Consider the following 25,762-nt stretch of genomic DNA (forward strand, 5'->3'; position numbering starts at 1 on the left):
CCATTCTTTATCTGTTGGCTTTCAAGGTGTGCAGATACAGAGAGGAATACAGGTCTTTGTACCAGGTGGTTTTAGGTCTCGGAAGCAGCTGATCAAGTCTTTTGCCAAGTAGAATCAAAATGGAGAACCTCAGCACAGGATGACTGAATATATTTGGCAGTCTTTGCTTTGCATTTCCAGGTTGCTGCCAGCTTGTGTCACCACTACAGTGTTATGTAAATCCAGGGTTTTATATTGGATTTTCTTCAGTTAAAAACAGAAACTGCCATTACTTAAATGGCTGGGAGCTGAAGCAATGGGAGCAAAACAACTGAATGGATTGTTTAATGCCCTCATGGGACAGAACTTTGTGCCAGGATTCAGTCCAAGGCAGTTTGTATATGTGGGAGGGAAGAATTATTACTCTCTGTAAACTGGTGAGCCTAATGGCTGTGCTGACAGGCTAGGAGCGTGAGAGAGGCAAATGGCAACCTTCTCGCATCACACGTCACTGGGATTCTTACATCAGCTTTTTCTGCTTATCCCAGGGGATGCATTGGGGATGAATAATAGTGACCTGATGATGGGATCAGCACCTCATTAAGGTCTTCAGTCAGGGCTAGTCTGGTGCCAGTTGAAAGGAGACTGCAAGAAGAAGTTGCTGGTGCTTGCCAGAACTACAGCAACTGGAGAAATTGGGCGATGCTTGAGAAGAGGATGTGCCAGTTTAGCATCAGAGGGCAGCTAATCCTTCATAAAGACCCTACCTTTGTCAAGGAAGTGTATAGCATACCATGAAAAGTGCTTGGTGCAAATGTTCAGGAGCTTCAGTCTGCTTGTCAGCTGTTTGATTTGAAATGGCAAGGGGGATTAACTTGCTTTGTTCTGTGAACTTGGGATCACCCTGGCTGTGATGTACATAGTCTGCACAGTAACATTTTAAAGTTTCAAGCTGTTGTAACAGACTGTTTTAGTCTATGAGTTGTTTGTCAAACTGATTCCGAGAGTTCTTCTGCTATTTTCTGGGTTGGCTTCACCAAGAAGCAAGCTAACCAAAACTTTAGTGTTGAGATTGGACCAGGTTTCATACCAGTAGACTACAGTATATTTTATAATTATTAATAAGCATGGTTGGTTTCAACATAGCAATTTGTTACAAATGTCACACCTGCCATAACTTCTTAAGTTATTTACTCAAATGCAAAAACAAGCAATAGAAAAAAACTTATTCATTTATTTATATAACAAAGTCGATATGCTGCTTAATCAACAAAAACTTATTTGCCATAAAACTATGTATAATAATGTCTGAGAAGGCACACATTATGAAAATGTCATGTCAGAATTCTTTACCTATGTGAATTTTCTGGAACAACTCTTGCTGGCTCCTGATCATGGGATTGTCCTAGAAAAATCTGTGTGGATGACCAATTTTAACTTCACATTTTTCACATATATGCCTACATTCCTGTGGAGGCAAGTGTTACGTCAAAGTGTTTGCTTTTATGAGCTCTGCAGGGTAGAAAGCTATGCATGCACAGTTGGAAGTATTGACCTCCAGGGCATACTGGAACAAGCACATCTGAGCACTACCAAACACAATCTATGCCATTCCCTTCCCTAAACATTCTTTTAGCTGCATAGCAGTCTCTTTTCACATCTGGCATGCTGATATAAATAATACTTTATCTCTGTTGATAAAATACAGATGCATGCTGACATCAAAATTCAAATTTGCACTGAACCGAACTATCTGTCTTTACACCTCCTTCTTGGCTGCTTGCCCAGATCTGTGTCTGGAGGAGCTGAAGTTCAGAGAGCAGGAGTTCTTTCCCATTTTCACTCCCTCATCAACCTCCTGTGTTCATTGAGAACCTTTTTTCAGTCTGCTGTGTTATGGTAACTATTCTACATTAACACGATGAGGTTCAGCAGTCTGTTTCTTTCATGAATGGATCTCTTGCTATCTACAGAGGTTTTAGGGTGCAACTTCCTCCATCTTCTAATGAAAACAATTGTCAAAGAGCATAAATAAAACACTACATCCTTTCCAGTTAACCTGCCCATGCATAAGATTTACATGAGAGACCCTTCTGTAGGTGCCCCTCACCTTCAGAAATTTAGGCAAATGGCAAATAGGTAAAGAATAACAATTGGAGCACCAACACTGAAAATCCCCTTCACCTGTTTCCCACTTGCCTAAATCTCTGTGGTGGGTAGCTGGGGGCAAACAAACAAACAGCCCCCAACCATTCAATATGGTTAAACTAAGGAAGGGGTGAGGTTCTTTTTGTTTATCTGCTAATTAGTGGTTGTGAGTGTTGCTTTGTTTGTTGTTTGCTTTTTGCTAATGTTGTTTATTACTGCTAAGGTGTGCTGATTTTGTTTTCCTAATACGTTTTATGGAATACTAACATATTCTCTGATTCCCCCCTCCATTTTTCTAAGGTATAATGTACTTGCATATATTTTTCTGTGTATCACTAGGAGGCTCTTGAGTAACAACTGACTAATAAGTTTAAATAATAATAATAGTAATAATAATATATTACACTTTTCCTCCAAGAAAAGGGACGCGGGTGGTGCTGTGGGTAAAACCTCAGCGCCTAGGACTTGCCAATCGTCAGGTCGGCGGTTCGAATCCCTGTGGCGGGGTGTGCTCCCGTCGTTCGGTCCCAGTGCCTGCCAACCTAGCAGTTCGAAAGCACCCCTGGGTGCAAGTAGATAAATAGGGACTGCTTACCAGCGGGAAGGTAAACGGCGTTCCGTGTGCTGCTCTGGCTCGCCAGATGCAGCTTGTCACACTGGCCACGTGACCCGGAAGTGTCTCCGGACAGCGCTGGCTCCCGGCCTATAGAGTGAGATGAGCGCACAACCCTAGAGTCTGGCAAGACTGGCCCGAACGGGCAGGGGTACCTTTACCTTTATGATGTAGCCAAAGTGTTTTGTTCTACTTTGGTTGGCCTTTTATTCTGTGGGATAGGAATCCCATGAATATTGATTGGCACTTCCCAAGAGAACAGAGAGCATTCTAAAATTACTCAAAGAGAGGAGGAAAAATAGATGCAGCGCCCTTATCTGAGAGTTACCCTTTTCTTAGTTATGATGAACCTAAAAGTATGCATTTCGGATGAGATGAGGCCTTAGCCGGAACCCACATATCTTCATTGGCCTTTTTTCCCACCAAAGCTTCCATTGAAACCCCTTTGAAGTTTTTCCTAATACCCAAGACTCTGGAAATAGCTTGCATGCCCCTGGCAAAAATCCTAGAAGCTTGAGGATCAAGAATAATACCCCCTAAGGAATCAGAAAAGCAAAAGTATGTTCCATGTACAGCTGGATGTTGCTCAACATCCAATTTTGATGTCTTTCCACATGCGTTACAGCTCATCTACATAGTTTTCTGTGGTCCTGATTTATTGCTATTATGCTAATCCAGGAATTTAAGAAGTTAAAACCCTCAGAGCAGGTACATCATAAACTGGGTGTGCCCTGCATTGGTATCATGTATCTGGTTATGAAAACTGCATATATCACTCCAGAGCAAAGCATCCTACATCTGACTGCATTCATTTGAAGAGCAGCTATGTAGCACTGGATATCTTTGTGCCATGACTGCTTTGTTTTCTCACAATATGAACTCTGACTTCAGTTGTACTCATCAGATGTGTGCTCCTTTTGCAGAGTTGTGAGTCACAAAGTGCTGAACATGACCTAGAGAAGGCTGATCTATACCAGAATCCTGCAGCAGGTACCTTGGCTTTAAGTTGCTAAGGCAGGGTCAAGCAAGGTCAGGTAGGTCAGGACCTGGGACAGCTCACAGTGCAAATTCCCAGGAACAGTTGAGATTGTTCTGCCAAAAGATCTGGTATTTGTAGTGCAGATTTAGATCTCATACACACCATGCAGTTCTCCCGCCCCCAAGAATCCTGCGAACTGTAGTTTCTCCCTTACAGAGCTACAGTTCCCAGTACCCTTAGCAAGCTATAGTTCCCAGGATTCTTGAAGGGTATTTGTGTTTTAAATGCACTTGAAATGTATGGTGGTTATGCAGCCTTAGTTATATATCAGAAAAAGAATTGTTACAGGGTTGAGAGATCTGTGTCTGCATTCCGTATCTTCACCCATCCTCTCTTTACTTGCTGCAACATACTCTTGCATTTCTTAGGCTGTAAGAATCCCATAGTTTCTTGCTGCTTTCTTACATCTCCAGCATTCCATCAAAATGTCTCTTGGCTAAATTTGTAGCATATAAAAGCAGCAGTGCTAACCTTGTGGTCTAGATTTTTCTAGCACAAATATTACCAGCTTTCCTAGCACCTGACAACATTGTTACACCTTGACTTGTGTCTCACAAACCTGTTCTAGGAGCCTCCCATGTAAAGTCAAATTAATGGCATGTGTGCAGGTGTCAGATGCTCATTGCCAGAGAAGTTCTGCTCAGGTGAATTTTTCAAATAGAGACCAATGGGAGATAAAATACTAAAATTCACTTTTTCTCATTGCTTACTGTTTTGGAACATTTTTTTAAATGAAAGACACTATATAAACTTAGATGGAGCTGACTCATGTGGCAAACTGACCAAACTTGCTTGGAACACTGCATCCCATCAGTGCTTGTTGATCCCTGAAGTGGATGCTGAGTCATTAAGCCCAGTGGCTGTTTATTTAGCCTTAATGTAGAAGAGGAGTGAGAACAGCACGTTGTAGACAGGAAGCTGAGTATTCTTTGGAGGGGAATTTGTATGGTTTGGACCCCTGGCAGAATCTCTGCTTTGTTCGGAGTAGGTTGGCTTTAGATGAGTGCAACAGGATGCACCAAGAATTTTACTAGGATCATTTTGAGATCTAGATCTATTACAAACCTGCATAGTTAGAAAGCTGGAAAAAGACCTTGTTACTTGGGAATAACTCATACTAAATAAGCTGGGGCCAACCTGGGTTGTAAAAAAATATTAACTGTGTTATTATCTGTTTAGTCAGCTCCCTGAGCACTAAGGAATCAGTATTCTTATGTGCATGCCAGCATTTCATAACAGTTTATTTTGCTATGGTGCTATCCTCCATTGCAATACATTAACTTATAGAAGTTGGCATATATGAAAACATAAAACAAAAATGTACAAATCCATTAGATAGCTATTGAAAGCCACTATAATTTCCTTAGGAGAGTTCCCCCCCCCCACCCCTGAATTTTATTCCACTAATACAAGAGGTACACCAATTTTTGGCGGCTTCTTCTGCGCTAGAGCCTTGAGATTTACTAGCCTGAACCAGACATAAAAAGTGGAGCAGGGCTAGTTGAAATTATCTGCTGTCTCCTACAATGAGTCATACATTGGGATACACAGTTTACATAAGTTACTGCTTCACAGGATGTTCAACTGAAAATAGTGCTCAGAACACTTTCCCTTCTCCCCCTCCATTTTCAAAAGAAAAAAAAACCTACTTAAGGAAGAGCACGCCTCAATGGAACTTTATTCTGAGTGAAATGCATAGGATTATACACTCATTGTCTTCTTTCCCATCCATTATTCATCTTTAAATGAAAGGTCTGGCCTCTACCATTTTAGTAGGGAGCTCCAGCTAAGGTGGGGAGTTGTAAAAGGTTTGCAACATTAGGAGGAAATAGCCTTATGCCAAGTCAGACTTTTTCTCTTCTTCCTCCCCTCTCCCATTTACCATGCTGCTTGATAAAAGCTGCCTCCTCTCAGGATATACACTCTTCACAGCCCTTCAAGCAGCCACACTTCTTTACTTTACTGTCTAATGATAGATAGATCTTGTAATCTTTGCATATTATATATTATCTGCCTTTTCCATTAACTTGCATAATTCTGCTATCATCGTGTAAGTCTTTCCCTTGTTTAAATGTGGTTTGCAAAGCCAAACTCCTAACTCTTCTGCACCTTTTAACTTGTTGAAAAGCTCAGTGCCTGATAGTCTTGCCTCCTTATAGTCATAATTTTCGCAGTAGCTATTTGTAGTTGTCCCAGTTCTGAATTCTAAGTAACCAAAACATACAGTATTTTTTTAACGACGTTTATACGCCAATTTTCTGCCCACACACCCAAGGCAGTTTGCAGATTCCACCTTTTTGGCACAATATAGAAATCCAGTCTTTAGTATTGTGGCACAAACCTTTTGGAACTCCTTCTTGTTAAATATATGTCACATACTGAAGACAGGCACCGTCACCATTGTCTTTTTGGCACATACTGAAGACCTTTCTTTCCGAACAAGCCTTTTGAGTAAAAATCTTTCACAGAGTGCATCTGTATTGGAATTGTTTTTAGATGCTTTAATTGTTTTATTGCTTATGTGATCACTGCCCTGGACTCCTTTGGGAGGAAGAGTGCAATATACATCTAAAATACTACAACTACTAATGCTTTGTAGACCAACCTGCTACCTAAATGTGAAGTGAAAGAAAATTAAGAAGAAAATCACTCATTCAGATATATTCACTTGTTATGAAAAGCACCAATTTTGAGTTGAAACAATTTATTTTTATTTATAAAAATTTTATAATGGTGTCCAAACCTACTTTTTAAAATTAAGGAAGTAGCATTATTTTGAGAATGCACAAAAGAAAAGAAAAATACCTCCAGTGAGAGCAGGATCCAGTACACGATACTCCTGATTTAGTGCTATGTCATTCATCGCTTCTGGTTCTTGGTTAAAATGAGCTCTTTATTGTTTACTGTAGTATCATGTTCCAAAAGCAGGTTCAGTGCTGAAAAGTCATGTGTACATCTTTAATAGCCAATCTAAACTAAACCTTGTAGCAATCGTCACAACTTTGTAAGGTTTGGTGGTTAGGCATTGGTTGAACTTGTGTGGGGGAGGGGAGGTGTGGCCATCACCTGTCCCTCCAATATTAAGGGTATTCCATTAAAGGAATCCGGGGTTGTGGATCTTATCCGAAGCCCAGGGTGGGGCTAGGGCCATGCCATGACCCTATCGGGAACCTGGGGGGAGCTCGAATTGATTTTCATCAATGGGGCTCCCCCTATTGGTGGTTGACCCTTACAAGACTCCCTGCGTGGTGGGCAGGAGTCAGATATAGTCGGGTCAATTCCAGTGCCTAAGCCAATACCAGTCACATTCTGTAACCAATAAAGTTGTGGCCAAAATTTGCCCAATAACCATTAACCTAATATCTGTGTCCTTGTGTCTTATTCATCATGGGGGGGGGGGTGACATCAGGGTCTTGACATGCAAACAATTCAGTGCTGAAAAGTCATGTGTACATCTGTACATCTTGAATAGCCAATCTAAACCTGAGTTTGTAGTACATCTGTACAAGAGTTGGAGCCCAATGATCTGGTTATGGCATAGAGGTGGGTGTCTACAAATCTGCCTGTCTCTAGATTGCCACATTGCTGCTTGCTCCCTGGCTCAGTAGATAGAAACCACATTAATCTACCAGGGGCTGCCTGTAACTGCACTACATAGGGTGGCATCTAATGTTGTGGAGTTGACTTATGGCATACTTGCCAAAATGGTTTGCCACCCTTGATTGCACTGAATAGACCTGTTGCACATATGAGTAATGCAAGTAGCTCCCTCCTTACATGTAGAAAGTGCTGCAGGTCTTTAGTGAAAGCAATGTGGTTTATTGTTCAGGATATCCACTTGGTACACATCAGAAAGAGAAGCAAAGAGGGAAGACACTGTATGTAACAAAGAAACAATGGAGAAATAGATTCTCAAAGGTGCCTGTGTTTATTGAAGCTCAGTCATTTTGGAAATATAATTTTATTTTTCAGAGTCAATCTGAATTTTTAGCTCTAGGACATTCCTGAATGAAAATAATGTATATAACATACAACCTAAAGAATGTATTTATGTAATGTTTGTTGCCCTTTGTCTAATTTCTAATTGTTATGCTGTAACTTAAATATACCAGTGCAAATTCATTCATTAATCATCTTGGTCCCTGAAGTCTTTGTACATCAATACTATTGGGGGGAATGAAGCAAGCTAACCCTTCTAATGTATTTTTTTCTTAACAGATAATCTGATCAAAGCCATCTTGTCAGCAACCAAAGATTATCGTCTTACTCCAGCCCTTGATAGGTGAGTAGATTCTTTTGGGAGACTGAAGGAGCCCCTGGGAGTTGCTGGCCATTAATAAACAGCCTCCCTATGGGCTCTTGGCTTTGGAGTAAAATGAGGAGCTGGAAATGATGCTCCTGTTCCAATCCATGGGGTCTATAAAATAGTGTTTTTTGACAGCTTCAGAAATTTTATTCTCTAGTGTTACCGCATTCTGCTTGATTCCCTACATTTCAAAATAAATAACTGACAATCTTTCAACAAATGCATTAACTTGTCACAACCTCCCCCAAGGTATCATTGTAAGGCAGCAGAATTGCACAGTGTTTATTCAGACAAATATAAGGTTCAGCTTGTTCTCACTAACGGCTCCTCTTCTAAACCCTATGTTTATAGCTGTGGGGCAGTGGAGCTGATAGCAAGACTGATTATGGAAATTTTTACCTGGCTTTCGGAGGCATGCACATATTCATGGGAGCAGCAAACTTGGATGTAGTGGCGGACATGTTCATTTGTCCCCCCCCCCCATGTTTTGCTTTTAATATAGAACATTCTTCAGTAATCTATTGGCACATGGTGGAACCTCACACCTATTGTTGTTGTCTAATACTAGCTTAGCACAAAATTCTTGCTGTTTTCCTTTGCCTCAATTTCTTCTACTGAGCTTTGTACCTCACTAAACATATTTTACATTCTGAATTGGCAAGAAAAAAATGAGATAACACCCATAGTTTAAAACAAACAGTGGTTTAGTGTGAACAGGCCGCATGTCCCATTTCTACTGCTGCAGTTCCATGGATGAACCAAACCAGAATCTGGCATATTGTGTTTCTCACACCCAGGAAAACCACAAGTGGTAACCAAGGTTTGTTCTTGGCTTACCGCTTGTGATTTGTTTGGAAGAAGCAAGCCACAATCCTTGGTAGAGATTAAACTGATGGAAGGGAAAGAGATAAGAGAGACTTGAGGAAGTATGCAAGGAATTAATGCTACACAGACAGAGATTAAAGGTTAAATATGGAGTTCTACAGAGCAGAGTAGAGTTAACCCATCCTAAAATCAGACAATTTTAAATAAATACTTTTTCAAGCTTTTAGACAAGTCATTTTCATTCTCCTTCCCATTGAGTTACCTTAAAATAGTAAAATAGAAGAATACTAGTCCATTTTTATACAGACTGGATATGAGAATGAGTTAAATCAAGATTGCAGATCATTGTATGTACTTGAAATATTACTGAAGTGAGGTGATAGTATTGCAGTTTTCAGTTGAAGCAAGACGTGTTACCCTTGTTCTTGAACCAAAAATTCGATCAGCATCTCATCTTGTCTAGGAGCATTTCCAAGTGTCTGTCTTACTTCTGATGTGACAACTTTATGGAAATGTGGTCTGGTTTACAAACAGCCTACTATTGTGTTGTACTTTCTGCTTCAGTTGTGGTACTCCTTTGAGGCAGTTTTCAGTGTTTTTCTACACATCTTTGTATTTATGGTATCCCAGAGCATTCCTACTCTCCTGTTTCACATTGTTGGAGCCACTAAATGTAACCACAAATCATATGGTATTTGGGACCTAGTTTCCAAAGTTGTACTCAACAATACACAATATTTTTAATGTATATAGGACTTTACAGAGCAATAAGTGGGAGGAAGAAGGAGAAGGAGTGAAATTAAGGAAGTGGCTTGTGTAGTATATAGACAGTTTTTACTCATCTTTCAGCCTCCAATTCCTGTTGGCAATTACTGTACTTTTCTGTGTACAAGACGAGGGTTTTTTACTTGAAAGCAATGTTAAAAAATCAGGGGTCGTCTTATACATGAGTAGTGCAGAGGAGGGATGTGCGCAGCCACAAGCAGGAGCTTGTGTGCGGCGATTGGGTGGGTGAGTTGTGGCTGCGGCAAGGGCTGCCATGGATTGGCTGCAACTGTGATTGTCAGCATTTTTCAGTCGTTTGATTTATTGTCGGCATTCCTCCCACCCCCCCAAAAAGCTCAACACCTCTGGGCCATCTCCCCCCATTTTCTCCCCCTCTTATACATGGGGGTGTGCTATACACGGGAAAAGTAAGGCAATTCTTAAAATTACAATGCTCTTATTATGTCCTTGAAAGAGGATGTAAAAAGGAGCCTTTGAATGTAGTCTCTTTGACTTCTCCTGAACTACAGGAAGCACTGATGAGGAAATGTTGAAGGATCTGGATTGGGAATTTTATCTTGTATAAAAGGAGGACAGCATGGGACAATAATGCTTTTATATTATTTATTTCATTTATGTCCCACTTTTCCTCCAGTGATCTCAAAGTGGCATACAACCCCCCTTCCACTATATCCTCACAACATCCTAGTGAGGTAGGTTAGGTGAAGGGAAAGTGACTGGCCCATTGTATGTAACAGGGAGTGAAGCAAAGAGTACCATCCAGTCCATTGAGCAGAGGACAAGAGGAAATTGGATTAAACACAGATCCAGGTCTAATGTCAAAGTGAATAGTAAAATAAAGGGAAGAGAATCGCACTAGGAATTCTAACATGATTTTAACCAACAATCTACAACTGCCATTTTCCTCTTAAGGATTGTTTATTTGGGACCTTTCTCTGCATATTTTCCTGTGCATAGATAAATGGTAGTTAATTAAGCAGTTACTATTCTTCTGTGCAAACAAAATCTGCACTTAGTTTCACTGTTTAACTCTTCCCTTGCAGTTGTTTCATTATGAAAAGAAACATTTTGTTAGCTATTTAAATGCAGTGATTTCATCTTGAGCCAATAAGCCTAAGTAGATATGGTGAGAACATTTCCTCCTTTTGCTACCTGTGTTGCTATGCTCCCTGTATTATAAATTGTCAGAGTTTGTTACGGCAAATTAATAGAGTACAGCCTCCTGATTATACTTACAGTGCCTGAATTGGATCTTGACCAGGAGGAGCTCTGTGCTTGTGGATTTCACTGTTTACCCAACTGCCCTTATCTCTGCTTCCTTCCCAGTCTCAGTTGCCGGAGATGTGTTATTGTGGGAAATGGTGGCATTCTAGCAAACAAGTCACTGGGTTTGAAAATCGATGACTACGACATTGTTATCAGGTGAGTTGTCCGCACAGGGGAGAGGAAGAGGTGTTCTATAAATATTTTCCTACTATATGCAGTAGAGGTTTGCAGCACCTCTGGCCCTGTCAGATTCCAGTGTCCTTGGCACAATATGCCTCACATAAAAGACTAAGGCTGGAATTAGAAGGTATGGCAGATGTGGGGCTGCTGCTAAAAACAGCAGCTTCTTGTTTCATTCTCTTCCGCTTCCACAGTAGCAACTAATAATACAATGTGTGACATAAAATCATCTCATTCTGAGTTGCAAACACCTAATGAAATGTAGTGGGGAAACCTGGGGCACACTGGCAAGATGTTAAATGTTTTTCATTATCGGGGAGGCATAGGAGGATGTATGACTACTGCTTTTCAGAACAGCCATTCTGATATTGTCTAGTCCTGAACTATAAAGAGATAGAGACCCAGTTGCCAGTTTCTTGGTTTCCTGTCGGATGGAAATTGTGGTGCAACGGTGACATCGCTTCATATGCCAAGTACCCAAGGGCATTCAATGAGCTCCTTTTCCAGAGTTGGATACCTAAATTGTTCATCTTCAAGTGCTTAGGGATGCTCTGGTTTGTGGACAACTAGTTTCAGTTTATAAGGCAGTCTTGCTAGCACTACCTCATGAGCACGATTATACCACAAACTAAATTGTAGGTGAAAAGTTCTATGCACTCATGCTTTGTGATAAGCTTTGATGATAAATATCGGCTCACGCCATAGTCCTAGTAGAGAATAACTACTTACCAGCAGTTCAATATGTTCTAGGAAAAATCAAGATAGTGTAGATGGATGAGAATGGGCACTAATAACTTCCTTTATATTTGTATTGAGAATAGTGGCCGACTCTTTATTTGAGTGCTTAGCTTCTCACTTTGGCCTGTGGAAGAATCAGGAAACACTAAACACTAAATTCTGAAATTCTTGGTTGCTCAGTCAGGTCTAATTGATCATCTCTTTATACACATTAACTCCAGAAGTTGGATGCAAGCAGTTTTAACTGTTTCACTGGCAGTTATGAGCTCTCAGCATATTTGCTCATGTCTGACTTTTGTTTAATTTTATAGTTTCTATCCTGTGTTTTTGCTACCATTTCAAACTGAACTATGGTGTAAATGCAACTGGCCGTTCTTCTCTGAACTCTCTGTAGGCTGAACTCTGCTCCAGTGAAAGGCTTTGAAAAGGATGTTGGTGGCAAGACAACAATGCGAATAACATACCCAGAAGGGGCCATCCAGAAACCAGAGCAATATGAAAAGGATTCCCTCTTTGTGCTGGCAGGGTTCAAGTGGCAGGATTTCAAGTGGCTGAAGTACATTGTTTACAAGGAAAAAGTGGTAAGAGTTACTCTGGAGAAGAACTCCTGGTATTTCCTGACTTTTTGCCTGTAGCTCTCAGTGCTGTGCTTACATTTCTTGCACAGCTCTGTTTCTGTGGAATGCATCCTTTCCATTTGCCTTTCGAAGTATTAAAATGGGCTTCAGAATGCCTTTCTAATCTCAAATGACCCTGAGTTTGAACACCGACAAAATGAAGCAGAAATGTGGGGTTTGAGGCATGTAATAAATAAATAATTTAAAATGGCAGCGTAAGAACAACATATCTTTGTAGGCTGCTTGTTACTGATAAAAACAAGGCTGATGAATTAATCCAATATTCAAGGCAAATAAATTCAAACAAAATCGGAAAATGATTTGGGGGATAAACTAGGCTATCTAGAAGCACCTCATATCCCAGCAGAATACAGTCTGCTCAGCCCATCGATAAACAGATTCAATGGAGGACTTTAACGAGTGTTTGAGGTAAGAACACTCCAGTCAGGCTGCTATTCCCTTTCAGGTTATTTTTGGTCTCACATACCTGTTTCATTCTGGCCTTTTTTAGCGGCTTGAGACATAAGCTGTACTGTAAGCATGGAACACATTTTTTCATAGGTTGAGAATCCAGTGTGGGGTAGTGGAACCCTGGGAGTCTAGGGTTCAAATCCCCACTCAGCCATGCTCACTGAGTGATCATGAAACAGTTACTGCCTCTCAGCCTAACCTACCTCTTAGAGTTGCTGTGAGGCTTAAATGTTGAGAGGGAGAACCATGTCCACCATCCACAGCTACTTAGAGAAAAAAATGAATATAAATGCAATAAGTTAACAAACATTAGGGATAACCATGTTTCTAGTTTGGAAGTGTCAGCATTGTCTCATCTTTTCTATTGGAAAAGGCGGCAGCAGAAAGATACTTAAAAATGCAGATTGCCAAACTTAGCTCAGACACTTTTTAAATAACTGGGCAGCCCTGATTCATACATGCAATGCTATTTAGTGGGTTGGATTCAAATATACTTCCTTACCTCAATAAAATGATTTCATCTGTAGGAAACTCTCCTTGAACATCTGGTTCATGTTGGTAAAGGAGCCAAATGAGGGCAAAGGTTTCCTTGGAAATAAGTAGCCTCTAGGTTTTCCCCGCTCTAAAAAAATAACCCTATACCTACTTTCACCAGTAGGCTGCCAAAATGAACAGCTTATGGAGCAAGTGCCTGCGGCATCAGGAAGATGTCTTTAGTAGTGTAAGTCTGGTGTTGAGTGAGCACCTGCCTGCAAGTGCAGCCACGCTCAACAGCCTGCTCATTGCAGAGGTGTGTCTGATGCACAGTGTGCAGGGATGACGTTGGAGGTCGAATAGGGTGCAGCTGAATCTGGGCAAGGGGAAATGCTTCTGTTTTTATTCCATATCCACATCACTTGTCTTCTATAAGATCTGAACAATCTTCAATCTTTAGGAAAGAAAGACAAAATTTACTATGGAGTGAAATGTTCTCTCCTAGCAAATCTTAGTACTGTATATGGGCTCCAGAGGCACCAGTGGAGGAAGGAACGAAAGAAACTGACCATCTCCTGTACAGTACCTACTTCAGTGATTATTTCATTAGAAATAATGGGGAAATGTCTTACTACAGTTCATCTGGATTTTTTTCTCCATATGCTTATACCTGCCTGTGGAATCATTACGGTCTCTTTAAGACCATAGAAACCACTATATATTGATGGCAGCAACTCTTTTTTCTCCTTTCCCTTTTTTTTACTGGTTTTGAATATTGTGTAAGCATGCAGAGAACAGTGGATAGCTCAAGTGGCAACTAATTCTTCTTGTGCAACACATTACCACTGTGGGTATTACCTTATTAGCAGATTTATTTAGTCACACATGAACTCTCTGCCACCATCCAGGAAGAGCCAGCACAACAATACAGTCTTGCCCCCCCCCCCCAAACCAATGAATGATCCAAATAGGTTAAAATTAATCCTCTTTGCCTTGCATCAAAGAGGAAATGGGTGCTTTAAACATTTAAAATGAATCACAGTCACAAGGTAAGCAAAAGGGGAGCAAAGGGAGGGGCAATGCTATTAAACTGATTCTCTCTAGAAGGTGTTGTACACACAGGGAGTGGAGCAGAAATTCTCTTTCACTCCCCTTCTTTGACCTTGTTCTTGCAAGGCAGTTTTCCAGGACAAACTGAGAGGCACGTTCAGGGAGGAGTTAAAATATGTGTCATAGGAGTTTGGGAAGGTCCTTTAATCCTTTTATAAAGCAATTGCCAAACTGCTGCTGGGACAGGAGTTAGCATTCCTGGGGGACAATGTACAGAACTGTAGTATTTCTGAACCTCTTTCATCCTGCCCAAATAAAAGTTCTCACATTATAAATATGAAAGGAATTGGGGAAGTACTTTCTGCTTTGAAGTTTTAGCTTTAGACCACTTGACAATGCTGCATCTGAAACCTTGCCTCTCTCCCCACAAGCTTCAGGGAGATGTACTTCTTCTTGTTGTTGTTTAGGCATTGTTTCCCACACTTGTAATCTGCTGGTATTTGCAAATACTATTAGCATAACTTTCCATTGATATACTCATTTTTTAATGTTCTATTCATTTTTAGTGCTCTCTGGAGGTGAGGTAGTGTGCTCAGTAGCTTGCACAAGATGTCTAGTTCCCCATGCATTTATTCATTACCAAGGAAGGAGTTTATCTCATGCTGTTGCCTATTTTCAGTTCTCAGTCACTAAACATGCTGTGTTTCTTTGCCTCTCCAGCTTTACTGTCATTTCAGTTCAGTGATTTGTTTGTTTTTGAATTTATTTATGTTGTAGTTCGGGGGTGGGGGTGGGAGATAGGGGCTTCTTCACTACTCTCAGCATTCTTAACAAACTACAGTTCACAGGATTCTTTGGGAAAAGCCATAACAGTGCCCCAACCTATAGGCACATGAAGACTTTATTAGAGCTAATGGGGAAATAGTTGACACTTAACAGCACTTCCTGTAGGATTGCACGCTTAAGTTGGAGGGGGAAGTCTACCAGTGGGATGACACAGCACTGCCAGAGGCCTCTCAGTAGTTCCATAGAAAGAGTTCAGAGATGTGCATGTCCTGCTGGCTGTGTTATTGCAATGACACCAAAATTGTAGTCAATGGGAAGAAAACAAGAAGTAAAAAGGAGAGAAATAAGAAAATACCACTTCCTGTCCTATAGTGAAGACTGTGCTGAAGCTGCTGGAATCAGCTTTAGTTTTGTTATGCCAGCTAAGATTAGCAGTTAGGTTTATGGCCTTTTTGGCTTGCCTGTACATGGCTGTGTAATAAGGAGACACACAAGTTGTCCCAACAGCTTCATGCAGAATGGTAGGTGCTGTAAATTCTTCAGTTTAGCACAACAAAAGATCATACAAATCCATGCAGGTTAAACACATTTTGAAAATTAGGAGCTTGTGTAGGTATACACACACACTCACAAAGTGTATTTGTGTAAACATAAGGCAGACATTTCCCTGCTGAACTCCCAGTTTGTCTTAGTGTTTGCCATATATAAATCATAATTTAGTTTATATGTGGGAGAAGCAGAAAATCTGGCAGCGTTGCCCTGCCCACACAACAGTTGACAAGCATAAGTCTACAAGACTATACAGGTTTGCACAGGATATCTTTGGCAGTGCTGAAACTGTTCTTTTCACTGTGGTGCTCTCCATTAGGTGGATGGCTATAAGTGAAAGGGAAAAGTGCTTAAATATTAAGGTCAGCACCACAGAAATGACATAATATGAGTGCCTTTTTGAGAACAGGTGACCCATCAAATCCTTAGAAAGTGTTGAATGGCGTATTACAACTGAGAATACGCATGAGTTCATTTCTGCAGCCTACAAATATAAAACCCATTGAGAGCTCTTGAAGTTAGAAGGCATTGTGGATGGTTATGAAAATCATGTACTTGAAGTATGTGCCATACACAAAGGTATTTGACATTTCTTCCTCTTCTTAACGTTTGAGTTTCCTCTGATAGCCAAATATCTAAGTATTTACTTACGCCAGTTACCCACTTGTAAACTCTGTGGAGAAAAGCATCTATGCACTGAAGGTTTCAAAGAGAATATTTGTGTATCATGAGCATGGTGATCTGAGTATTTGTGGTTCAGTTTCTTTAAAAATGTATGTTTTTGAGTGCTCAGAACTACATTCTGCAGTACAGTCTTCAGACCTTACTCCAGTCTTTTGATTTGTTTGGAGGGCTTCTGCTTAGGTGAAGGCAAACATTTAGCATCTGACTTGCAGCCTGGAACAAGAAACCGTTTAGAGCACTATATTCAAAACCATCTGCAAGTACCATGCAAGCTTACCAGCTACTGACTAAAACTCCCTGTTTAGTTACATGTCTTTATTATTTATCACATCAGAATTCGTCTTCCTTTTCTTCTGTTTGTGCTTCTCATGAACAAATGTAAGCAGATGAGTCTTGAGTTGCTAATTGAGAGTGCCTACGTTGGGGCCTAACCAAAGTTATATGTGGGCAGAAACACTTCCCATTTGTCAGTCTGGTAAACCTACCTTTCACTTGTGCAATGGAGTCAGGGATTGTATAACTACATTCCTGGTTGGGTGGGGCACACAAAGAGGCACATGGTGAATTGGAGCATTGTTTGGTCTACATCTGCCCTTTTCCGTTTCCTCTCTCAATTGTTGCCAATTGTACCAAAGGCCAACTGCATTCACCTAGATACTTTTAGGCAAGCCTCCATTCTCATTCATTGTTCTGTGTAATTTTCATAAACTTGTTCCTGAAGTATAAAGCACAAAAATATCCCCTTGCAGAAGCCCTTATTTCCAAATGATTTGTCTTTCCTGCTGATCTACCAACCATTCTCATACAACTGATGTGCAACTAATCAGGGATCAATGAGCAGTTTTACAGGACTAAAGTTTTGTTTGCAGGATGTGGAGTACTATATTGTGATGTAACCTGCAGAATCTGTGAGATGCACAGCTATGAATCAACACACCTCCTGAGTTACGGCTCTTTAAACGAAACTGGGTTGAAGAAACTTCATTTCTTTGCTGCCCTGGGGGCATCATGCATCAACAGGCGAACAGAGTCCTGGTATCATTCATTTCAGGAGGGACAAATTTGCAGTAGAGAAGCAGCAAGAGTACTTAACACTTTCCCCACCTACCACTTCTCTGCTGCATTTCACCCCCACCCGCAGGGTTCCAAATTCATGTTTGTCCTTGCAATGACTAGGAGATGCATGGGAAGTAATTTTGACCACAGAAACAATTACCTGGGGAAGGGTAATGCATCCACCTTTCAGTTCTTTATATGAGATTGAGGCAGCATAGTGACTATAGACTCAACTACAGAGGAACAAAATGTGCACAAATAACTCATCTTTGCACTATTTATTCTATTTTTTGCCTGTCTCTGATCCCCCACCCCACACATTTTTTGGTTAATTGGTCAGTTACATTATATTTTTGCACATTTTTCAGTAGTACAACTGAGAGTTCAACCAGGGCGCGGGGAACCTTTACTAGGAAGGTAGCTAATAACCCAATCGTATCCATGCAACTTAAATGATAGCTCATTTATCCCTTGGGCAGATGCAAGGAAAAAGATGCAATTCAAATAAAAAGTGTGAGAAGGAATGTCTGACACCAGACTGTTGCACTGTTAGCAACATGATCACAAAATATATCCAGGAGATCTACCACCACCCCTACCCCATGAGCACACCTTTATGTGAGCTCTCTTTTTATTTGCCCCTTTGTGTGAGAAACTGGAAAAAGTAGGGTTGCCATACGTCCAGAATTTCCCAGACATAAACAGAATACTGCAGTTGGAATCAGTGTCTGGGCAGAAATCGGCAAAATGTCCAGGAAAATTTGGATGTATGGCAACCCATGTTGGCAGTGTAGTTTTTGCCGATTTTCCTTTAAAAATAGCTCAGAACCATTTTTTGTTTTTTTGCAATTTGCAAAAAATAAAATATAAATCTCAACAACTTTGGCCAAAAAAACTCAACAACCTTTGTGTCTGGGTTTTCACTTTTTGAAATATGGCAACCCTAGGAAAAGGCAGGTACTATATGTCCAGTGGAGATGTGTGAAGTCCACTCTGCTAAATCCGCAGGCTGAACTAATCCTGCAGCTATCCCAGTCTAATTGTTGGTGGCTGAACAGAGAGACAGAGGAGCTGTTAGGTCTTCAGGGTCACTGGTGGCTTGGAGATTTGCTGGAGAATCATACTTTCCTTTCTTTGTGGAGATGCTGGGTTCAAGGTCTGGGCTGGACTGAATCCTGGCACTTGGATACATTTAAGGACATTAAAAATACAGCCTGTTAACTGGTTTTAATCGTTTGCACAACATGCAACATTTATTACATGCCTCCAGCTTGGAAGCTTTTCAGAATGCATTCTTCATTAATGTCTTTGCACTCTACTAAAATATGATGGGTAGAAAAGTGCCATACTTCAGGAAAGAGCTTGAATATAAGCTATATTCTAGGTGGACCTATCAGGGGTTGGCTGTTCCTTCATGGCTTGTGGATGTCAGGTATTTTGAGCCAGTGTGTTTAATGCTTTTTTTTTTTTAAGTCAAATAACCCTTTAATGATAGTATATAATAAAGCCCATTTGAAAACATATCTGAGGTTTGTAGTTGGGTGAGGAGTGGTGATTATGTCGGGGAGAGCAGGCGCAAACCAAACTAGACTTCACCAACTGCCCACAAATCAGAGATTCCTGGTGGCCGTGACCAAGCTATAGAGCAAACTCTGTATTTTAAGGGCTGTTGCTTCAATGAGAGCAGGGGTGTCCAGGGAATTTCCATTGGGTTTGCTTTGCCCAGTTTCTGCTTTCATAATACAACACTCCTTATTTGATGACAAATGCACTTCATTGTGAGACTTTATTGCTCGCTGAAGGAAATAATTACTTCCTGCAACTAATTATATAAAAATGAAGTCACAAGAACAGGCCAATTGCCTGGGAAGTGACTCAGTGCAATGATTGTAAGAAAAGCGCTGGAAAAGATCTCAGTAGCAGTACTTCACTAGACCTCCGCTTTGGTGTTCCATAATGAAGAATAGATAAGCATCTTTTTTTCTGAGCCTACCCAACACATGACTGCAAAGGAGTGGAGAAATTGGCAGTGTTGATACCATCCTCCACACATTCTTGAGATAGCTTGGTGTTTTTAACACCCTCTCTGGTGTCATTACTCGGTTCAAGCATTCAGATAACAGAAGGCCAAGGATACCCTGACATCCCCCAAGTTGCTCTCCTCGGTTCAACCAGTATTGGCAAATGTAAGTAATGGCAGGCACAGGAAAACTCGCTGCTCTTCAGGATGCAAACTCCCACTTTGATGGTGGAAACAACCTCAGTGCCCTGAAAAGAGAGGGGGATGGATATTGTGTGACTGAGAAAGAAGAATGAATTTAGTCACAAATCTCAAGAAGGAATGTGATATAACAGCACAATCCTCTACATGCCTTCTCAGAAGTAAGCCCCATTGAGTTCAATGCGTTCACTTATGCAATTGAAAATCTGCCACTCCCCCTGTTATTCAGGTGGAGACAATAATAGATTCTGGAAGAGGTAAAGGCAAATTCAGCTCATAATGTGCCCTGCTTTCACCTGTTCTCTCATAGATGAAACAATTATATCCTCCCAAATCTACCTTACAAACCACATTCCATATATAGAATGTCCTTAGCTGTGCTCTTCCTGTTCGCTGAGCATTTCATGTGACATCCCACATGATGCGGATTTAATTGATTCAAGTGTAAAGTTAAAGAAATTGGAAGGAGGGTGTAATTTAGCCCTCCACTCAGTGCTCAAGAAGAACAAAATATGAGCCCTCCCTAATTACTGAACACTGGAGTAAAGGCAAGTAAGAAGTGATATGATATATGTGTATAAAATTATGCATGGCATGGAGAAAGTGGAGATAAAAAAAGTTTTTACTCATTTCTCATAGACTCCAGTGAAGCTGAATGTTGGAAGATTCAGGACAGACAAAAGGAAATACTTCTTCACACAGTGCATAGTTAAACTATGGAATTTGTTCCACAAGAGACAGTGATGGCCACTAACTTGGGTGGCTTGAACAGAGGATTCGACAACTTCAAGGAAGATAAGGTTATCTGTAGCTACTAGCTACAATAACTGGCAGAAGTTTATTCCAGATGCTTCTAGAAGTGAAGCCCTTGATGGTCCTGAAGCAGTGTCATGCTTCTCAATACCAGTTTCTGGCAACCACAGGAAGGGAGAGGGCTGTTGCATTCAGATCTCACTTGTGGGCTTCCCATGGGCATGTGGCTGGCCATTGTAAAAGCAGGAAGCTAGTTGGACCACTGTCCTGACCAGCAGGGCTATTCCTATGTTACTACTGCTAAGATACTGTAAAATCTGCTGCTTGTCTGATTGAATTTCTGCCTCTTTTGATACAGGGTACTCACTGTATTGAATCACCTCCCATCAACTCATCTCTAGCCCCTATCCTAAAAAGATTGCTCTTATCCCAGATCTGAGGAATATACTTTTTGATAAGGTCTATACAAACATTCAGAATATATCCCTTAGCTCTCTTCCCATGACTGAGCTGAATGAGCTCTAAGAAATGTGTGTTTTTAGTAGTGCCTGGCATTTGTTAACTGCCCTGTCTGTCTGCTCCTCTGAGTCTAAAGAAGGGCAGGTATCCCCAATAGGAATTAACAGCTTTAGACATTTCCCCAAGCATCTGTCTCTAATCAGACTATTAGACATAATAGTGGCTGCCCCAGTAGAACACAGCAGCTGAGAGGATACCTTAATACCAGCTGCTAAAGCCTACAGGGGTTAGTGGCTATGGAGCCAGCTGCCTGTGGTTTGTATAGTGGTGGATATGAGCTTTATAGCTGAGAAACAAGGAGCTGTAGAACAAAACCACAAAGCCTCTGTTTTGGAACCCAAACACAAGGAACAGGATGCTTTTATTTTGAATGCATTCAGTGTGGTAGCACATTTCAGTAGTGTTGATAATCCTAGAATAATACAAATGAAATAGACCAGAATATTACCCATATCCTATTACCCAAAGTAGAATATATTTTCAAACTCCAGTGTGCCCAAAATAGGTTTAAGCAAAGTGTACCATGGTAAAAAGACTGCACAGCTAATACCTCTGCAAGTAAGCCCTGCCACCCTTAAAGGGAAAGCAATCCAATCCAACAATCTGGTTCCCTCTCCCACTAGAAGTCAAGTCCTTGATGGTCTAGAAGCAATAGGTCATATGAATTAGAGCATTAAGAAAAAAATTGAAATACATACACACATTTTTGATGCATTAAGTTTGCCTGCCCATCACTAGCTCCTGGAGTTTACACACAGATGTTGTTGGCAACAAGACAAGGTAGTTCAAATAAACCTAGAAATTTTCATGTTTAGAAAACTCCTTGTAACATTTTCTTTGCTGCCATCTGCAAATGAAAATATTGCTGACTTTGGGGTTTTGTTTTCATTTGTAGATGTTTCAGGATCACAGCATTGGCTTCTGGGCATAAAGACAAGCTGTAGGAAGCTTTCCTAGTTGATAATGTTTTGTTGACGATTGTTTAAACCCCAGAGCTTGCATAAAACACAGAAATATATTTAATCCAATTTGTAAATACTTTATTTAAACAAGTGGTCCATCTGCTTCAGTTTGCAGTTGCATTCAAAGCACTGCCCCACATGTTTCTTAGTCATGGGCCACCCCTTCTTATCGTATTGTGAAATTGGTTAAGATCCTTCCATTATCCTGGAGTTGCAAACATGGTCTCATGACTGATTACCTCCACTGCTACCTTTGAAACCTCTGTGCTCCCCCCTATACTCCCCGCCCCTTCACCATGAGGTATCAAGTATATAGAGCTGAAGAAGAACTTAGAGTAACATTCTATCACACTGCCTCTTTCATCTGTATTTACTCTTCAAAGCTCAGAGCAGCATCCAAGCTGTCAATCTGAGTTTTGCAAAGCACTTAATGTTGGAAGAGGAAGTGTGAAGAGTGTTGTTCTTTTCAGCTTCCTCTTTCAGTTGTATGAGTTTTTCAAGGCTCAGATTGGCAGCCAAACAGCTGGTCAGAAAGTGAGGTGACCCAAAGGGTAAGAGGAAAAGCAGGATATAAGAAAAGAGGAGTGGTCTTTATATGCCCCACTTTCCCTCTTACCCTTCCTCATTGAATTCTGCACCAGTTAAAGTTTCTGAACCATCTTCAGAAGCAGTTCCATGTGAAACATGTTGCAGTAATATAATCTAGAGATTACCAGAACATAGGCAACAGAAGTTAGGCAGGCTATCCCTGTCCAGATGTGGGCACAGCTGGGCCATCAGCCAAAGCTGATGGAATGCACTCCACACCCCCAAGGCCAGCTGAGCTTCCAGCGATAGCAAAAGATCCAGGAGTACCCTCAAGCTACGTATCTGCTCCTTCAAAGGGAGTCTAATTCCATCAAGAGCAGGTAATTTCCCAACCATCCGTTCTATGGAACCACCCACTAAAAGTGCCTCAGTTTTACCTGGATTGAGCATCAGTTTATTGGCTCTTATTCAGTCCATTACTGAGGCAAGGACTAGAGGGGTTTTATTGGAAATCCTACACACCTCTGCATTTCCCACCTTTCTTTCTCTAAACTGCCACTTCAGAGGGTGTTCACACGCATGAAGCATTTTCTGCATAGATGTCTTAACATGCAGTAAATTGCATGCGTCCCCTATGATGGACATACATTTCTGTTCTCCACGCCTATATGTGGTGTGCCACAGTAGTGATTTTATTATAGGAAAACTGGTTTGAATGTTTTGTTACCTCATCACCACTTCCAGGTAACTCCAAATAGCTCTACAGGATGTGATGTTGAAATGCATCATGTGAATTACAGCACTGTTTCTTGATACTAAATCTTTTAATTGTTTCTCTTTCAACATTCCTTTAATTGACACCTCTGTGTCTATCATAACTACTTCCCCGAAACTGTTAGCACTTTTTCTTTCACTATAAACACTGCCTATCAACTGATGCTGTAATATCAGTAGTAACTCATGGCAAGTCTTTTTATTTCACATATTTCCATGACTCAGGGCAGAGGCTATAGCTCATTGGCAGAGACTGTGCATTGCATGCAGAAGGTTCCAGGTCCAATTCTTGGTATCCCTGGGTAGGAAGAACTCTAGTCTGAAACCCCCAAGAGCCACATGAGCTAGATTGACCAGTGGTCTGGTTCAGTATTAGGCAACTTCCTGTACTTATCTGCATCCCACTTGGTAAGGAAGAAGTGATACTTCTGCTAGTCCTTATTTTGATGATGACTGTTTTGTCAGCTTTTGTCTTTGTATAGACTTTTTTACCCTGGGGAGCAGAAATTGCTGCTATTTAAAATTATATGAAAATTGCTTAGTTAGTTAGTATAGGAGAAAGCACAAACCGTCTAAAGTGGAAACTGGCAATGTGTGGAAAAGGCTGTGTTCTGCCTTGAAGCTGGTGTCCTCCAGATGTTTTGGACTACAGCTCTCTTCAGCTGCAGCCAACATAGCTTCACTGACTGGGGATGCTGGAAGTTGCAGTGAAAAACATATGGAGGGCGCCAGATTCAGAAGGCTGTTCTATCTACAAGGCTGGGAGCAAGCAAAAAATAATAATGAAATTTTGGTGGGGAATCTCAAGGGAGAGAGAAGAAGCAAAAGCCATGGGAAAACCAGTAGGGAAGGACTGTTGGAGCTGGAGCTGAAATGTGCCCATCCACTAAGCTGCAGGCCATTTTTATGCCCACATTTCCATATACATCTCATCTGTTTGGGCATTTTGTTAGTTAATTATTAAAGACCAATAGATTTTATAATTGCTTTAAAAAACAACTGGTGACTAACATGTGACCCTCCTTAATTTATTGGAGTACAGTTGCTCTAATCCCTGGTCATTGAGCATGCTTACTGGTGCTGATGAGTGTTAAGAGTCGAATAACATCTGGAGGAGCACAGGTTAGCTGCCAGTATTTTAAAAGCAGATAATTCACAATGAGTGGATTGTGGGAATTCATTAAAAAACATAGTTTTGTGTGTCGGACTGCTGACTAGATATCGGCACATCAGGAGCTTCTGGGAACTCTCAAGAGCAAGGTGTGATCTCTGTATCATGTTGAAAATTTAACACATGTTTCTAGTTCCACTGAAGATTGTGGTTATGGAGTAAGGAACAATAGTGCCATCTAAGTGGTGCTGTCATGCTCCATACTGCACATTAATCTTCAAAAGGTAGTCTTCTTCAAAAATATTGTGTTGCATATCCTGATGATTTTCTGCAGTTCATAATAGAAAGGGAGCACTTGTGAAAACAATACCCAAAGCATTGGATTAGGACCTGCAGGGAATCAGTGCCGTTGCAGGCGCTCTGTAATTGGAGCTGCTTGATTTGTCTCCACTAATCTTTCCTCGGCTGTGGATTTTACATCAAATAGCTGGTTTTCTCAGGGGCACAATAAGAAGTACAGACCGAACTACAGTAAATAAAGATACCTAATCCATTCTAGACATGAGCCGAGAGCCTAGTTTCCTCATCTGTCAGAGTTCTCCCTTCCTTCGATTTATGAGGTGTTTCATTCTGCAGACATTCAGCTTTTCCTTTAGCCATGGGTGCAAAGGGCAGGGAGTATATATGGTTCATTGGGAGAACAAGAGAAATATATTACCAGTGTTGATGGTCAGTCTAGGGAACAGCCAGACTGAAGCTACTTTCATTTTGTAAATTGAGTTGAGATTGAACTTACTCACTGTTTTGAGAAAGCAAAAGTCTGATGGTGGAATTTTAAGTGATTCTGGGCATATTTTTATGAGTTCCCAAATGCACTTCTCACTTATACAGCCCATCTCCCACTTTATGTTGATATGTGTTTTCTTTTTCTTTTCCTGCCATGTCCACAGCTTTCCAATTATGAAGTATTTCCAAAGAAATCCCCTAGAAGGTACACAGTGGAGAGTGGGTGTTAGGAATGTAAAAAGCAGGAGCTAGGCCTATGTGTAAGGGACACTGATGGCGCTGTAGTCTAAAGCACTGAATCTCTTGGGCTTGCCAATCAGAAGGTCGGCGGTTCGAATCCTCGCGGTGGGGTGAACTCCCATTGCTCGGTCCCAGCTTTAGCCAACCTAGCAGTTCAAAAGCACACCAAAAAAGTGCAAGTAGATAAATGGGTGGGAAGGTAAACAGCGTTTCCGTCCACCACTCTGGTTTCGGTGTTCCGTTGCACCAGAAGCAGCTTAGTCATGCTGGCCACGTGACCTGGAAAAACTGTCTGTGGACA

General features: G+C 41.0%; 1 protein-coding gene across 13 annotated transcripts in view; it reads left to right on the forward strand.

Moving 5' to 3' along the window:
• The window catches only part of ST3GAL3 (ST3 beta-galactoside alpha-2,3-sialyltransferase 3), a 178,999-nt gene that overhangs the window by 108,577 nt on the left and 44,660 nt on the right, over positions 1 to 25,762 (forward strand). For all 13 annotated transcript variants that reach the window (XR_014512600.1, XR_014512601.1, XR_014512602.1 and 10 more), the window contains 3 exons: positions 7,998 to 8,061; positions 11,023 to 11,118; positions 12,275 to 12,461. Coding sequence is in view for 10 of the 13 variants with exons in the window: in XM_083446108.1 (XP_083302234.1) it covers positions 7,998 to 8,061; positions 11,023 to 11,118; positions 12,275 to 12,461 (347 nt within the window). In the remaining 3 variants the exon portion in view is untranslated. The remainder of the gene's footprint in view (positions 1 to 7,997; positions 8,062 to 11,022; positions 11,119 to 12,274; positions 12,462 to 25,762) is intronic.

The sequence above is a fragment of the Podarcis tiliguerta genome, assembly GCF_965153285.1.
Source record: "Podarcis tiliguerta genome assembly, chromosome: 6".
Taxonomy (NCBI): domain Eukaryota; kingdom Metazoa; phylum Chordata; class Lepidosauria; order Squamata; family Lacertidae; genus Podarcis; species Podarcis tiliguerta.